General features: G+C 43.8%; 1 protein-coding gene across 1 annotated transcript in view; it reads left to right on the top strand.

The window, feature by feature from the left end:
• The window catches only part of LOC115092958 (E3 ubiquitin-protein ligase HERC2-like), a 2,733,734-nt gene that overhangs the window by 1,069,631 nt on the left and 1,646,523 nt on the right, over positions 1–17,580 (top strand). The window contains 1 exon segment of the mRNA XM_029604466.1: positions 16,914–17,057. Within this exon segment, the coding sequence (XP_029460326.1) occupies positions 16,914–17,057 (144 nt within the window).

The following is a 17,580-nucleotide window of genomic DNA, read 5'->3' as shown; positions in this document are numbered from 1 at the left end:
AACCTCAACCTTGTTTTGGATTTCCTCGCGGGATCCACCTTCAGACCCCTTCGGGGTCTGTCTCTCCGTTCTCTCACTTTGAAGATGGTGTTCTTGCTGGCTGTATGTTCAGTATGCCGCATCTCGGAGCTACAAGCACTCTCTTCCCGGGATCCCTTTCTCAGACTCACTCCTGAGGCTATCCATCTTCGCACAGTTCCATCCTTCTTGCCTAAGTTAGTCTCACGATTTCACCTCAACCAGACCATATCCTTGCCAACTATGGCAGGCCTGAAGAAATCAGAAGGAGGGCGTTTGCTACGCCATCTCGACATTGGCAGATTGCTGCCCAGATATCTGGAAATGACAGAAAGTGTACGAAAGACTGACCATCTGTTCGTCCTTCACAGAGGGAAGAAACAAGGAGAAGCGGCCTCTCGGCCCACCATCGCCCGCTGGATTAAAGAAGTCATCAGAGCGGCCTACGTGGAGGCCGGGAAGTCTCCGCCTCTACAAGTCAAGGCTCATTCTACCAGAGCCCAAGCAGCATCTTGGGCGGAATCTAGGATGCTGTCGCCTGCAGAAATATGTAAAGCGGCGACGTGGTCCTCCCTCCACACCTTCTTCAGGTTCTACCGTCTGGATGTCCAGGCCAGGGAGGACACAGCATTCGCAAGGGCAGTTTTACACGGTCCTCAGGCAGCCTCCCGCCCAGTCCGGGAGTAAAGCTTTTGTACATCCCATTTGTTCTGAGTCCATCTGGCTACACGACAGGAAATGTGGAGATTACTTACCTGATAATCTCGTTTTCCTTAGTGTAGACAGATGGACTCAGCATCCCACTCAGCTGCCTGTATACAGGGGTTTCACCAATTCAAGGTAAGCCTTTTCACTTCTTACATGAGTGCATCCACTCTACCAGGTGTCGACACCTTCCGGTTGGGAATGCTGGCGGTCTCCAGCTACTATCAATCGGTCAGGGGAATCCTGTTTTTCACTATTTCATTGATTGTCAGCACACGTCTATCCATAACAGCTTTTGCAAGGAAGATTACTGAAGAGCTTCACTTCCTGTGGGGGTATATGTACCCGTGCTGACGTCAGATCCGTTTCCAACTGCTAGCACGAGCACACTATACCCATTTGTTCTGAGTCCATCTGTCTACACTAAGGAAAACGAGATTATCAGGTAAGTAATCTCCACAGTTCCATCATTGCCTTCATCAGAGGAGGAGAGTTTTTGGCTTTCCTCGATTTGACGGAATCATACCTGCACATAGCGATTCACAAAGACCATCAGAGGTATCTACGTTTCATGGTCCTCAGCAGGCATTACCAATTTCAGCCCCTACTGTTCAGGTTAGCCGCAGCTCCCCACACCTTTACCAAGATGATGATGGTGGTGGTGGGGAATCTCCGGCAGGAAAGGGATTCTGATTCATCCTTACTTGGACGATTGGCTCATTCGAGTGAAGTCAGAGGAACTATGCAAGACGGTTGCCAAAGTGGTGCAGACCCTTCACTCTCTGGGGTGGAGCATCAATCCCACGAAGAGCCAGTTGTGTCATACCCAGATTCTGGATTTTTTGGGAGCACGGTTCGATGCTCGGATCAGGAAGGTCTTCCTTATACAGGAATGGATAGACATTCGTCGTCTCTTGTCCCTGCCAGTTCCCAGGGTCTGGGATTACTTGCAGGTGCTTGGTTCTATGGCGTCTACACTGGAGTTGGTTTCTTGGGCTTTTTATCATATGAGACCATTGCAGAGGGCTTTGCTCTCATGTTGGGATCCCAAATCAGAGGAGTTCCAGATTCCTTTGCTGCTCCAGGAACCCACCAGGTTGAGTCTCGATTGGTGACTAATCCCCGAACATTTGTTCAAGGAGTGTATCTGGAAGTCCCTCAGTGGATCATTATGAGAACGGACGCCAGTACTCTCCAGTTGGGGGGCAGTTTGCCAATCTCAAGCGGTGCAAGTTCAATGGACACAGCAAGAGGCACAGTGGTCCATCAATCGTCTGGAAATAAGAGTGGTGTATTGGCCTTGTGGAAATTCCTTCCCCTTATCCGTCATCAGTCGGTGAGGGTACTGTCCAAAAATTCGACGACTGTAGCGTACATCAACCGGCAAGGGGGAACAAAGAGCCGTCCAGTGACTTCAGTGGTGGACAAGCTCATGGCCTGGGCGGAGCAAAACTGGCCAGGTTAGCAACTTCTCACATTCCGGGGTAGACAACATTCAGGCAGATTTTTTGAGCTGCCAGTGGCTCAATCCCGGAGAGTGGGAACTGTTCGAGGAGGCATTCAAGCTCTTAACTCTTCAGTGGGGAGTTCCCCGCTTGGATTTAATGGTGTCTCGGACGAATGCCAAGGCACCTTGCTTCCTCAGTCACAGAAGAGAACACTGGGTGGAAGGTGTGGATGCTCTTGTCCTTCCGTGGCCTTGCAACATTCAGCTCTACATTTTTCCTCCTTGGCCCCTGGTGGGCAAGGTCTTAAGAAGAATAGAGGATCATCCAGGGATGGTGATCCTAGTAGCTCTGGAATGGCCAAGGAGGCCGTGGTTCAAGTATCTTGTCAACCTAGCAGTGGACGGCCCCCTCCGTCTGGATCATCTTCTGAGGCTAGGTCCAGTATTTTTCGACCAGGCGGATCACTTTTGTCTAGCGGCTTGGTTTATGTGAGGAGGCAGTTGAGAAAGAAGGGTTATCCGGATACAGTCATTTCCACTCTTTTGCGGGCACATAAAGCATCAGCCTTTCTTATGTATGGCCGGGTCTTGGTGTAGTAGATCGAAGGTTTCCCCTAGGCACGCCTTGATAGTCCACATCCTCACCTTTTTACAAGAGGGTTTGGCAAAGAGGTTCGCTTTCAGTTCTCTAAGGGTTCTCTAAGGGTTCTCTAAGGGTTCAAGTGGTGGCCGTAGGCTGTTTACGAGGGAAGGTGGAAGGAGCGTCCGTAGCGGCTCACCCGGATGTAGTTACCTAGTTACCTTTCTACTTTTGGCTTCTTCATCCGAGTTCCATTACCCTTGTTTTATTGTAACTGTTGCCTCTTCTTATATGTTAAGGTTAAGGTTAACCCACTGTTCCTTGTAAACCGATATGATATGATCTGTATCATGAATGTCGGTATAAAAAAGTACTAAATAAATAAATAGTGCATCTTCTTAGAGGGCAAAACACTTGAACCCTCCTCGCCGGACTGTTTGTCCCTCTTGGAATTTGAATTTGGTCTTTCGAATGTTGTGCGAACCTCCTTTTGAACCACTTAAGCCTATTACTTTAAAGGACCTAATGGTAAAAACGGTGTTTTTGGTGGCTATCTGCTCGACTCGGAGGTGTCTGAGATTCAAGCACTATCTTGTCGCAAACCTTTCCTTAGGTTTTCAGACTCTGTCGTCTCTCTGTGAACGGTACCATCTTTCCTTCCTAAGGAAAGATGGTACCGACTTTTCACGTGGACCAGTATCGACTTTTCACGTGAACCAGTCGGTAGATTTGCCAGCGTTTCCGGACTTGGATCAAGAATACCGGCATGCTCGCGAATTGAGGAGGTTGGATGTTAGACAGGTACTTCTGTGTTACTTGGAGGTCACTAATGAATTTCATTTGTCAGATCATCTCTTTGTCTTGTGGAGCAGTCCTAAGAAGGGTCATAAGGCTTCCAAGGCCAACATCGCCCATTGGTTAAAGGAAGCTATTGCTTCAGCGTACACATTTATTTATTTATTTTAATCTTTTCTATACCGTCGTTCAGTATATTACCGTCACAACGGTTTACATAGAGGCACATATAGTAAATTGTACATGTATCTGTTCATATTAGTAGTGGAGGTGCCTTATAAGGTCAGTAACATAGTTTCGTAATAAAGGCTATATGTTCAGTGTTGTTTAATCTGACCTGTGACTACAATAAGGACTGTTAATTTATACATTCAATTAAGGGTGTAGTAAACAAACCATGACGTACATACATATAATGTGCTAGTGCTGTATAAAGATTTTGTGTGTACAGCTTTCAGCGTTTCTCTCTTTCTCGCTCTCTTTGTGAAAAGGCTTCTCTAAAAAGCCATGTCGTTAGGCTCTTTTTGAAAGTCTTGAAATCTTTCTGTAATCTTACCTCTCTGTAATCTTACCTCTGTCACGGGCGAGCAATTCCAGATGGTCTTAAGGCTCATTCTGGGCAGAAAGACAGTTGGTCTCCCCCCAGGAAATCTGTAGAGCAGCAACTTGGAAATCTTTGAATACTTTTGCTTGACATTACCGTTTGGACATTCGGGCTCCGGACTTCGAAAGTTTTGAGAGTCGTGTGCTTTGAGCGGGGATTTCTAGGTCCCACCCCATGTAAGGCAGCTTGGGTACATCTCAGCAGTCTGGACTGATCTGGGTACATACAGGGAAAGGAAAATTGGTTCTTACCTGCTAAATTTTCGTTCCTGTAGTACCACGGATCAGTCCATATGCCCGCCCAGTCAATTTTGCGAGCTTGCTCGAATCCTTTTTTCCTTCAACTGTCCTGGAAGACTGTGTAGCAGAATGAAGATTTCAGAGTGCTCTTGACCTGTATATAGTTTTTTGTATTACATTTCCATTGATTTGATCTAGCCATTGGATTTGGACTGCCTTTCAATGTTAAAATTCAATTTCTGGTTTGATATTGTTTATACTGAAGGATGCCGCAGGTGATGCACCGTACTTACAAGGGATACCCTTCAAGTTTTTCTCTGTCTCCATCTGCTGGAAGGGAGGCAAAACCCAGCAGTCTGGACTGATCTGTGGTACTACAGGAATGAAAATTAGCAGGTAAGAACCAATTTTCCTTTGTATTTTATTAAACTAAAAGACCTGCATTAACAATCATTTAGATGTTTTTTTGTTATATTTCTGATTTCCATTTATTTGTGCACATGATAATTTTTACGAATGCTTTATTGTATCCTTCCTTGAATTTTAGGTGGTGTGCAGGTAATATTTTTAAATATAGAGAAAGCCACAGGGCCCTGGAAGAAAAAGGTTTCTGCAGTTCCAGAAACTTTCCCTGCTGTAGCTGTAAGGGAAGAAAGAAGCAACTGTGGCTTGAAGGCTCTGCAGGGGAGGGGGGAAAAAATGACTGAGGGGGCCATACCTCGGAGGCAGCTAGGCCCACACATGCCCAGTACAGCATGCACAAAGCTTCTAGAAGCTTTGAAATCAAAGTTCCTTAACAGGCTCCATCTGATGTCACCCACATGTGAGAACTGCCATCCTTCTTGTCCTTGGAGAAAGCTATAAAGTCTAGCAAGAAACTACCAAGTTTATATCTGAAACCTTCAAAACAGACTTTAGCTAGTACTGCTATTTTAGTCCCTAAAGTTCTGGGGCCTACATAATTTCCTGGCTTTTTTTTTTATTATTTTGGTAATTTGTTTGCTCCTCAATTTGGTCCTCAACTATACCTTTTTTTTTTTTTAATATTTGTAAATAGTTCTAAAAGTTTTCTATATCTTTCTGTAAAGAAAAAATGTATTTTGTGAAGACTTTGTGTGTATCTATATGCTGATTATTCAATGAGGTCAGAATTCAAAAGTAAACATTTAAATGGCTAGCTTGTGAGTTTATCCCTCTGTTGGTTTTGAATATTGATCTCTATGGCTTTTCTGGTGTGGTGTGGGAATGGCCATGATGCCGGTTCACACACTTTCATTTCAGTCTTAAGGAGGTACAGCAAAAAGACTGTTCTGCAACCATTTCCCTCAGGTTCCCCCTCTCTACAATTTATCATTCTTCATAGCTGGGCCCAGAAGAAGGATGTGGTTATAGTGTGGTACAAACTACAAAACACAGCACTTACACACCAAGGGATAACTTTCGCATTAGTCTAAAAATTTGGTGTGTTACTACATGTCAGTGCTACAGATTCAGCTTCTGAAGAGCACATACACAAGCTAGCGCAGCTGAGCTCCTCCTCATGAATCTGAACTCCTGGATCCTGGAAGAAATGGGAGCTTTGTGCCCAGATATCCATGGCCTCCAGGTTGCTTTCCGGGAGGAAGGTGAGGCCATGAAAACCAAAATGAAGGGAGTGCAGCAGGAAGTATAGGGTCTTTGCAAGACCATGGGCACCCAGACAGCATCCTGGAGAGAACTCCTGGAGCGCATGCCACCTTGGCAGTCACAGCCACCTCCAGTTTTTTTTTGTTTTAATTATTTATTTATCAATTTTACAAACTTTAAACAAAGAATCCTTTGCTTCAATCAGGAGAGTTACACAAAAGAAAAAAAAGATTATACATTGTTAATTGTAATTATATTATAATTACACAACTAGTTTATGTTATACAATTTTATCTCCTTTGTTCTAAGCCAGGGGTCGGGAACCCATGGCTCGCGAGCCAGATATGGCTCTTTTGAGGGCTGCATCTGGCTCGCAGACAAGTGTCGCCACACTTTCCCGCTGACCCAGCTGCTCCCTGGTCCTCCTCCGCCCGGGCGGAACGCGGCAGGACAGCTGGAGTCAGCGGCACCGGCGTGCTCTCTTCTTCCCTCCCCCCCCCCCCCCCCCCCCGCGGCCCGGAAGAGGAAGTGGAGAGTATCGGGTGCCTGCGCGGCAAGAAGAGGCCACGCTAGTGCGCTCGGCATCGGCCCGAAGAAAAGAAGACTGCAGCGCGGCTCGGAGGAAAATGAAGAGGTTCAACCGCGGCCGATGGGACTCTGCCTGGGCTGAAAATGAAGAGGTTAGCGTTGGGAGGAGGCTGCTGCTGCCGCGAGTTCCCGGGGTGGGGGAGAGAGAGTGTGAATGATTCACACTCTCTCTCCCCCACCCCGGGAATGATTCACACTCTCTCTCCCCCACCCCGGGAACTCGCGGCAGCAGCAGCCTCCTCCCAACGCTAACCTCTTCATTTTCAGCCCTCGCGGCGGCGGAGTCCCATCGGCCGCGGTTGAACCTCTTCATTTTCCTCCGAGCCGCGCTGCAGTCTTCTTTTCTTCGGGCCGATGCCGAGCGCACTAGCGTGGCCTCTTCTTGCCGCGCAGGCACCCGATACTCTCCACTTCCTCTTCCGGGCCGCGGGGGGGGGGGGCTGTGTGTGTGTGAGTGAGAGATTGCATGTATGTGAATGATTGAGAGCCTGTACATGTGAAAGAGAGTATGTGTGTGATTGAGAGCCTGCCTGTGAGAGAGAGAGAGCATGAATGTAAGTTTACCATTGGGAACCTGTATGTGTAAGTTTGTGATTGAAAACCTGTTTGTGTGAAAGAGTATGTGTGTATGATTGAGATCCTTTGTGTGTGAGAGAAATCATGTGTATGTATGATTAAGAGCCTGTGTGTATAAGTAAGAGAGAGATCATGTGTGTCTGTGTGTGATTGAGAGCTGGATTAGGTGATGGAGCATGTGAGTATGTGATTGAGAGCCTGTGTGTAAATGAGAGAAAGAGAGGACATGTTTGTAAGCATGTGAATGAGAGTCTGTGTGTGAGAGAAAAAGACAGCATGTATGTGTGTGATTGAAAGCCTGTGTGTGTGTGTGTAAGCGTGAAAAGATAGACAGCATGTGTGTAAATGTGTAATTAAGAGCCTATATAAGTGAGAGAGAAAAAACGTGTATATGTGAGGACTGAGAGCATGTGTGTATAGGTGTGTCTTTGAGAGCCAGTGTGAGAGAGAGCGCTGGTATGTGACTGAGAGAGGAGAAAGTTCCAAGCAAACCACCCCGCCTCCTGCTAATTCAGAACAATCTCAGGACACCTGGATATCAAACGTTCCCAGGTATGCAGAGCAAAAAAAAAATTTATATCCTTATTATTTTTCATTACTGGGTCTTTGTGTCTGCTATTTTGAAATATTTTGTTGGTATCTGGAAATGTTTTATATGAGTTTTTAATTATTGGATATTCCACTCATCAGCTGTTTCGAAATATGTTCTTTTTGTTAGTACAGTTTTACTGCTGATGATTTTATATTTCTTGATTTGTTTTATAAGGATGGGTGATGTTTCTTTTTTCCTTTGTTTCACTGCATACAGAGACTCTGGCTTGTTGCAGTTTCCAATTCAGTTTTTTCTGCATGCTTCTTGTTATGCGTTTTGGTCTCTTTATTCTATGTTAGGTGAGGGACAGCACGTGATTCAGGTGAGGTTTTCTGCTGGCGTGTAGTTTCTGTGTAGGACTCTATAGCAGCCTGACTTGGTCCGTTTTCCTAATAGGAGATGTATTGGTGTCTTAAGGCCTGGTGTAATATTTTCAGAGACTTATTGTACTTTAAAAGTGTGATCTTACATAAAATGCACACATTTACTTGTATTTAGTTTTAAACATATTGTATGGCTTTCATGGAATTACATTTTAAAATATGTGGCGTTTATGGCTCTCTCAGCCAAAAAGGTTCCTGACCCCTGTTCTAAGCAATATTTGGTGGAGAGGAAAGAAAAAGAGGAGTATACAAAAGGAAAAAGAAACTTTATATTAACAAATAAGCCCCTTGACTATTAATCCCAATCATATATTTATTTAGGGAACCAGATGTTCTAAGTTATAGGGGTTTCTTTCTTGGCGTCCAGAAAGACCCTTAATTGCTCTGGATTATAAAATATATAGGTATTACCAGAGTACTTTACCACGCATTTAGCAGGATAACGTAAAAGAAAACTTGCCCCTAAAGCTATTGCTTCAGGACGCATTATTAGAAAGGATTTCCTGCGTAGTTGTGTAACCCTGGACAGGTCAGGGAATATCCTAACCAAACCACCCATATATGTAACATTAATTGCTTTAAAGTAATACTTCATAATAAGGGCTCTATCAAATTCTGAAAACAAAGAAATAAAGAGAACTGCTCTTTCAGCAATTTCAAATCCAGAGCTTTCCAAATAATCAGATAAGTTGTTAAAATTTCCGATTTCTCCCACTGGAGATATTTGTATCTGGCTCTGTCCTTGTTTTAGAAACAAAATCTTTTTAACTGCTGGAATTTGCTCCTCTGGTATTTGTAATATTTCCTTCATATATCTTTTAAAGGTTAGTAGTGGGATCTCTCCCACTACTTTTGGGAAGTTCAAAACCCTAAGGTTTAACTGCCTCAAATAATTTTCTACAGATTCCAGCCGCCGTGTTAGGATCATTTGATCTTTCACACATGCAACGTTAGTATCAGTCACTTGTTTAAGATTTTCTTTAACTTGCTGTAACTCTCGCAGCTGCTCTGTCCCCTTCAGATGCAAATGATTTTCAATAGATGCCATTTTTTGGGCGATTTCCTCGGTTTTTTGGGTCTGTTCATTGAACGCCTTCGTTAAACCCACAACCACGTCCCAAAGGGACTCCATAGTGATTACCGCTGGTCTTTTAATCTCAATGGGACTCCTTATAGGGTTACTCGTTACCTCTCCTCCACCCACCGATGTTAACGATCCTTGCGGCATTTCTTCAACCCTCTGTTCTCTCCATGTCGCAGCTTCAAGGGGATTCGAGGCAATAGCAGACCCCTCCAAACTCGCAGTGCCTCGCGAAAGTCCTCCCACAGGAGTCGCACTTGTGACGCATCCCACCAGCGACTCCTCTTCCCCCGAGGCATTCGGTGAGACAGCATTCAGCGGCAATCGTGGTTCCGGGGGAGTTAGCGATATTTCCCCAAGCGGAGAAGGGACTCCTCCTCCCGTTCCGCTAGCGGGGCTCGCTGCTCCTATCTATATGGGAGAAGCATATTGCAGTATGACACGCTGACCTGCGGGAAGTGTGGGCTCGGGGGGATAAACCCTCACCTTCCCCTTTCTTTTGTGAGGCATTTGCAAAGAAAGTCCAGTAAGTATAATGAAAGGCAGGAGCGTCTGAATATGCGTCTCATCAAGAGGCCATCTTGAATCCTCTCCCCCAGCCACCTCCAGTTTGACACTAAACGTCAGGGACTCTACATGCAGCTCCCAGCATCTGGTCCAACATCAAGTGGATGGATCCCACCTCCACAGCCTGAGGCACCTCCAGCACCATCTCCCTGCCATCATGTGGCTCCAACTCACTTAAGCAGCATGTAATCCGGTCTGGTCATGCCACCACTGCCACCATAGTTGCCCATACAGATGGTAGCATCAGCACCTGCAAGACCTTCCAGTAGCCACCATGTCCTGCCTGATCTCCCAGGACCTGTACCACTGAGGGCAGTCCAGAGGATCGAGAGGACACTGCTGCGGAGGAACTATCTGATAGGGCATACAAGGCATCTGCAAGTGTCCAACCACCCAAAAAAAGAAGCCGAAAGAGGAATTAATTTTCTTTATGTTAAGCATGTCATTATTCACATGTAAATAAATGCACCTTCACCACTGAAAATATTTTTGTTTCAGTATTCCTTTCCTGTAGCCTACTTTTGATTTTGGTGATGGATCTCTTGCAATTCCTGCTGACTGACTTCTTGTTTCTCCTCCTCTTCCTCTTCATCTGTATTCTCATGTAGTCCCTCAGGAGGAGGCATGCGATTGGTTTTGGCCATGTTATGTAACTTGCAGCAGGCTAGAAATATCTCATAGACTTCAGGTCGCTTGTAGAGGAGGCATTCTCCATATCTTTCCAGACAGCGGAAACATATTTTGAGGAAGCCCAAGGTTTTCTCTATCACTGTTCTGCTATGCCATTGGGCCCTGTTGTATTGCACCCCTGCTGCGCTCTTTGGGGTTGCGACAAGGATCATGAGCCAGGTTTTGAGTGGATAACTTCTGTCACCTGTAAGGAAGAAGATATTAGCGAACATTACGATAGGTTTTCAAGATGGACAGTACATTAGGGGATTAGGCTGGGTCTGAGCTGTCATCCTGGCCAGGTAGACCAGCTAGAGATGGAGACACACAGAAGAGGCTTGTTGGGATGTGGAGTTTGCGATAGATATCTTCCAATATAGAAGCCACCCCAGGTGATGTGGCCGCCTGGAAGCCATCATTTATTCCTGACTGTGAGATGTAGGCTTACGGGGGGATTTGAAAATGCTGGTGCATGCCAATACCAGTAGATACTTGCATGGCCAGGTTGTGCATGTGCTGAGTGCATTTACATATCTGCTGGTATGTATGGAAGTGCCGGTCATCTAAAAAGCGGCAGGCCAGAGGAGGGCAGGGTCTGGCAGCCAGCTGTCACTCACAACTTAATTCCGCTGCTGAGCAGAAGTAAGTAGGAAAACAAAAAATATTGATTAGTTAGGTGGTGATTAGGGTCGGGGAGGAGAGGGGAAAAGGGAGGAAGGTTAGTTAGGGGGATAGGGAACTGGTCAAAGGCCCGATTGTGTCACCGTGTGTTTTTTTTTTAAATAAAATACCCCTTTTTTGCATGATTCGGAACCGGCGTGCACATGTGCACTCAGGTAGCCAATTTTATAACGTGTGCAGTGAAGCGCACATGTTATAAATCAGCACGTCCCTTTAAAAATTTAGCCCATAGGGAGTGGAGCCAGGAAATGTAAACACGACATCCGGGATGAGGCCATTAGCATCACAGACCACCTGCATATTAAGGGAATGGAAGCCCATGTGGTTGCAGTAGGTGGCTTCATCTTCCCATCGTATCCTTATAGGCATTTGTGTGCAATCAATAGCCCCAAAACTGAGGGAAAGCATGCCACTTAATCGAAATCTCTCATTTTTTCTTGTTGTCTCTTTTCTGAGGGGAGGATATTTGTTGGCATTTTCTCCTTGGCGCGATAGCCAGGACCTGATTGTTGTACATGGGAGGTACCAGATTGGATGATGCTAGCTGTGAACCCAAGAGGACTTTGGTAGGTGTTGGTAGCAAAAATGGCTAGGGCAATGGTGATCTTGACACATGTTGGCAAGGCATAGCCCCTGTGGTTGGTAGGTTGTCGGTCCTGTTCTAACTTCTACATAGATACTGTATGGTTTCCTTATTAAACCTAAAGCTTTGCATGACTTGCTCGTCTGAGAGATCTTAAAACTGAGTTCTTGTCTTGTAGACCCTGTGTGGAGGGCACCTCCTCCTCTCTCTCTCTCTGTATTCACCCTTAAAGCATTGAGTACCATACGGTGATTAGAGTCATATTGAAAGGAAAGGCTAATCCATTTTCTCACCCCCCCCCTTAATATGTGGCTGATTTAACACCTCCAAGCATCCCCTAATCCCCTTAAGGTGGCTGTTTGTTCCAAGATGTTCCCCGTGGAATGCAGCATTCTGATAGCCCCAATCTATCCCTGGTATTCTCACAGCAGTCTTCTGTGTGACTGGTTGTCCCTGGTCTCTCGATGAATGGACAAGGCTTTCTTTGTGTGCCTGAGTTGGTCCAGTCTGCACCAGGGGGCCTCCCTCCCACCCATTGGGCAGTTCCTGTTTCCTCTCAGTGGGAGAAAATCGCCTGGCAGACTGTGTCACAAAACAAAGTTCTTTCTCACAGCCAATTATGTAACTGAACTGTAGCAAATGAGCGTGTAGAAGTGTGCGCAGCTCAACACATAGGACTCTTTTATAATATGTCATTATACATGTATGTTTAGTCACGCCCATGCCATTCCCCTAACTCCCCTCTAATGTGCCCCATTTATACCTGCTTTCTGGAGATTGCGCACACATATATGTACACATAGTTGGTGGCTTTTAAAATACATGTTGCTCACAGGCAGCCCATATACTCGCTTATATGGATCTCTTAACACAAGCAATGCTTTTAAAATTCACTCCAAAGAAGAGATATTCATCTGCACAGCTATGCTGCTGAATATAACCGGAGAAGTTCTAGTTAGCTGGTTAAGTTATATCCGGATAATTTTAGACCTGCTATTAAGCAGGTCTAACTTATTCAGTTAACTTAACCAGATAAGGCTGAATATAGGGACTTATCTGGTTAAGACAACAGAACATTTTGCTTTAGTTTGTTCAACCCATTGCCTGCCCCCAAGATATCTGGCTAGCCATTATAGTGGGATAAATTTATATCTGGCTAAATCACAGCTGCTGAACATAGCCGGATATTCAGCAGCTGCCACTTGACCGGATACGTCCCTATTATCCGGCTAAGTAGGGATAACTTTCAGCCTCATAGGGTTTTTTTGTTTTTTTAAATGGAAGTTTTGACTATAAATTCTGATTTTGGTATTTGCTTCTACTTAGGATTTTATTATTCCTCAATGCTTCTTCCACTTCCTAGCCACATACATGTTACCCTTCTGGAAGAGGGAAACATGAAACACAAGTGTATATTACAAACACACAAACGTACGGTAAAAATAAAGTATCCGAATAATTTTTTAAATGAGTGGAGACAGCATGTGGACACATGGTTTTGCGAATGCTTCTAACATTAGTTGAAGAGGATGATGAGGTTATAATATTACATATTTATATTCACTGTGGTTTTCAGTTAGTTGAATATATTGCAAATTCACAGAATATACAAATTTAGCTGGTTAAAAAATGTGATGTCTCTGGGACCGTTCCAGGGTGGATTATATTTAGCCAGTCAGCCTGTATTTTCATTACTATCTTGTTAAATGTAGCAACAACAACTCTTCTTTGCAAGTGGTTTCTTAATTCTGCAATCTAAATGCCTTCTGGAAGCACCATAATCCTACCCAGTGGTATGAGGTCAGGGCCTTTAAGGGATTCACTGAATTCTCAGCCCTAAATTTTTTTTGCATTGCTTTTTCAGCAGTGCATTATCATTACCCTCAGGTGCAGCCCTCTGCTTCTTTTACCAAGTGGACCTGTGGGGCTAATGGAAGGTGACAGAGGTAGATTTTAAAAGCATTGCTATTGTAAAAATGGCCACCTACACACGTATGCATTCCACGGGCGAGCAATGCAAATTTTAAGAATCTGCAAAGTACGCGCGTACATACCCATTCGTGCGTGAAAAATATGGACATGGAGAAGGGGCAGGGAATGGGCATTCTGGGGTGGGTTGAGACTTACACGCCTAGCTCCAAATTTTAAAAAAAGCAGACCGTGGCATGAGTCTGTGTGTTATCCACGTAACTTTGCTGCAGGTCCTGATGAGGAGCAAGCGGGAGGCTTACAGCATGAAGAACCAGACTTCAATATCAACTGGACAAACTGGTGGACTAATGAAAAAACCCGTTTTTTCCCTCAGGCAAACATGATTTAAAATCTGGCTGCATACGAATGTGAAAGCTGCTAAAACCATAGCAGAAATACGTGCAGGACATTTACTTGACCTGCCTGTTAAGATTTCATGCACATATACGTGTGGCAGGAGGATTTTAAATGATACACGCGTACTTGCATACATGATATAAATCACAGTGTAGCTCTGCTTGCATGCAGATACGCGCGTTATGAGTGAACATTCGTGCCTTTGAAAATTAGCCAGAATGATAGTAGGCAGGAACCAATAAGAAGAGTATTTCCAGGCCTGTTATCAATTTTATCCTTATAGGAGTCAGTAGTACAGCACAGGACAGAAGGCAGGGGCTATACTTCTATCTGAAGGAGAGATCCCACCTTCTTCTCTATGCTGTACTAACTTCACCGTGTACAGCAGAAGGCAGCACTTTGTTTCTGGCCATGGTAGCTGTGACATACGATCCATTTAGAGCATAAGGCTAAGGCAAAAGAAGAGGCAAAGCTACATCAACTGTGGGCCGAGCGTTTTGATCTCTCAGGCTCCTATGGAACAGTACTTAGACTGGTCTCTGCTGGGGACTTAGAGGATGGGGACGTTCAGCGTGAGACTGCTGGGGAGGAACTCAGGGTTGGGGGAAGATTTTGAAAGTGAGATTTCTAAGGACTTGGGGGAGAAGGAGAGAAGAGGGTATCACTATCAGCTTCTGTCATGCAAATATATTTTATAGCACATAGGGCAATCTGGACTTCATATAGCATAACCAAATTCATGGCCCAAGCAGATAAAAATGGTGGTTGGTGGTGTTTTTTGGAAACAGGTACACACTTTGTTATTGTCTGAATCTGAAAAAATATTGGAAAATAGTTTGGGGAATGAATCTGTAGTAATGTGCAATTTTATGAAGAATTATCATATAAGTGGTTGTTTGAAAATTTTTGCATTATGACAAGTTCTATCTGTGAGTGCGAAGAAGCTATTTGACATTTTGGTTTCTTTAGATGTGAAATTCTTATTGAAAAGACAGCTAACAAACTAAGATGAACATGTGGTAGAATGTTTGTAACACTTATAAATATAAATATAGAAAAAATACTTCAGAAAAAAACAAAAAATATGAATAACATCAAATATATGTTGTCCACAAATATAGAGGGAGAAAAAATTTGAGGAGAATTAATAAAGAAAATTAATCTGCATTACTGCAATAAGACAACTGCGATAAACAAGAAAGCTGCAGCAATATAAATACATGTCCCTATTGATTTACAGACTCTAAATGAGAACTAGGGGACATAATAATTTTCTGGAATTAGCAAAACTCTGCAATTGCTCAGTAAGATAAACCTAAAAAAGTATCATTACAATATTTAACTAAACATTTGCAGGGATAACGCAAACTAAAAGTAGCCCCTAAGGCAGAAACCTCATAACATAATGAAAGTAAATCTTTCCTTCTGTCCTGAGTTGCAAGAGATAAGTTTGGAAAAATATTTATTTTTAACCCATAAAGTGTAAATTCAGATTCCTGAAGTAATTCTTCTTTACCAAACTTAAATCATGTTCAGAAAAAAAAAGTAACCAACAAAGTGGCTCTTTCTGCAATTTCATAATTGGAAGATTCCAGGAAAGCGGTCAGATGTAAACAATCCATTGGGGCTTGTCGAGACCCAGTAGGCAAGAAGTAAACTTTGTTCAATGAAGGAACAGAATCTGGTAGGAAGGATAGAGTCTCAGGAAAAATATCTTCCTTGGAAAATTCAAGAAGCATAGTTTTAAAGTGTGAAATCTGTTTTCAATAAATTCCACTCGCCTATTCAAGAATCCACGTTCTTTAATAAAATAAGTTTGAACCCCTTTTAAGGAGAGAATATCCTCTTCTACTCTCTAAACTTTTTTCATAGCTTCTTGCTGACTGGCCTCACATTCTAAAACATGATAATTTAATCTAGTGGATAGAAGCATTGGGAAGCCAAATACTAGTCACTACGTTCCAGAGAGCATCAAAGGTGACCACAGCTGGCTTTGAAGGGATCAAATTTGCTTCTAGAGGAGAGAGAGACAGCTGGAATTCACCACCAGAAACCTCCAATGGCTCAGGCACTGTCCTCAACATATTGGCAGCAGAATCCAACTTCTCTGAGATGGCCGCATCTTCAAATCTCCTCCCGAAGGCTCCCTTCAGGGCCACCGTCTCAATGACTTCATCTGTCTGAGATGGTGCTGCCTCATTTGGGGTAGATGCATGTTGAGCTGGTGGTAAATGGACATCAAGTTGGTTGAGGGGATACCTCTTTCCCAGCCAAGAGTGACTCTCCTCTGTCATTTTTGGCATCGGGGCTACTCCTTTTGATGATGCAGAGACTGCATACTCTGAGATAACTGCTATCCAGGGATCGGTGATGACTCTGAGGGGTAAGATCTGACTGTTCCCTTCCTTTTAGAAGGCACAACCCACAAAAATATAGGAAGAAGCAGGAAGGACAGCCAAACTGCAGTCACTTTATGCCGCCATCTTGATCTCCCTCACTGTCCCAATATAATATAAATATGAAGCAGTGGCTGCAGAAAAATAACAGATTTGATTGCTTTCATGAAACTTGGAAACCAATGGATGTCTGTGAACCAATAATTTATATCATCAAGTGTCGGCAGTAGAAAATATAATTGTTTTGGATTATGGTTTGTTTTTCTGTGGGTTTTTTTTGTCTTGTGTGAAGAAACCAATAAGAATGTTTGAATTCTAAAAATAATTTAACTCAGATTTTTTTTTTTAGTATTTGGTCATCTAGAAAATATGGGATTTCTGCAGTTGTTTGCATTTTCTAATAATGAGATAAATGCTTTTTTTTTTAAATTTTGATATTCTGTATTCTTTTACAGATCAAGTGGACTTGGACTGTTTAAGATGCCAGCAGTTAAAACTATACATACTGAAAGCAGGTCGAGCTCTCTTTTCTCACCAGGATAAACTGAGACAGATATTGTCTCAGCCAGCTATTATCGAATCGGGATTAATCCCCTCAGGTATGGTTTAATCATGAAAACCATTGGGACTCATTGCAAAAATTTAATGCTCCTAGCTTTAAGACAGATCTTTGTAAACAATGCTTTCTCTGCATTCTGGCAGGTTAATCCCACCAGTGGATTATGCACCTCTGACAGCAGATGGAGACAAGGCAAAACTGATGGCACAATGTCCTGCTCCGACATTAGCCTGTCAGTATTCTTCGTCTCCAGCAGCTGGTGGACATGCATTTCCCTCCAGGGGATTGCCTGTTTGTCAAAAAAAAAAGAAGAAAAAGGAGACATCAGAAGACGTTTATATAGCATCGCTTGCCTCCTGAGGTGATACTGTGTGGTCCCTCCCTCAGTAGAGAGCCTTCAGTCCGATAACCTTGGGTATCGTGGACTTGGAAAATTAGTGGTTGCAGGCCAAGAGAAGCTTGGCTGTGAAGGCTTTAGCCCTCTTCCCTTATAGCCAGGACCTGTTCCTGCTCTCACCCAGGGAAGGCTGAGCTCAGGTAAAAGATTTTACATTATATGAAGA

Source organism: Rhinatrema bivittatum, chromosome 5 (genome assembly GCF_901001135.1).
Source record: "Rhinatrema bivittatum chromosome 5, aRhiBiv1.1, whole genome shotgun sequence".
NCBI lineage: Eukaryota > Metazoa > Chordata > Amphibia > Gymnophiona > Rhinatrematidae > Rhinatrema > Rhinatrema bivittatum.
This window is presented reverse-complemented; position numbering and strand designations above follow the sequence as displayed.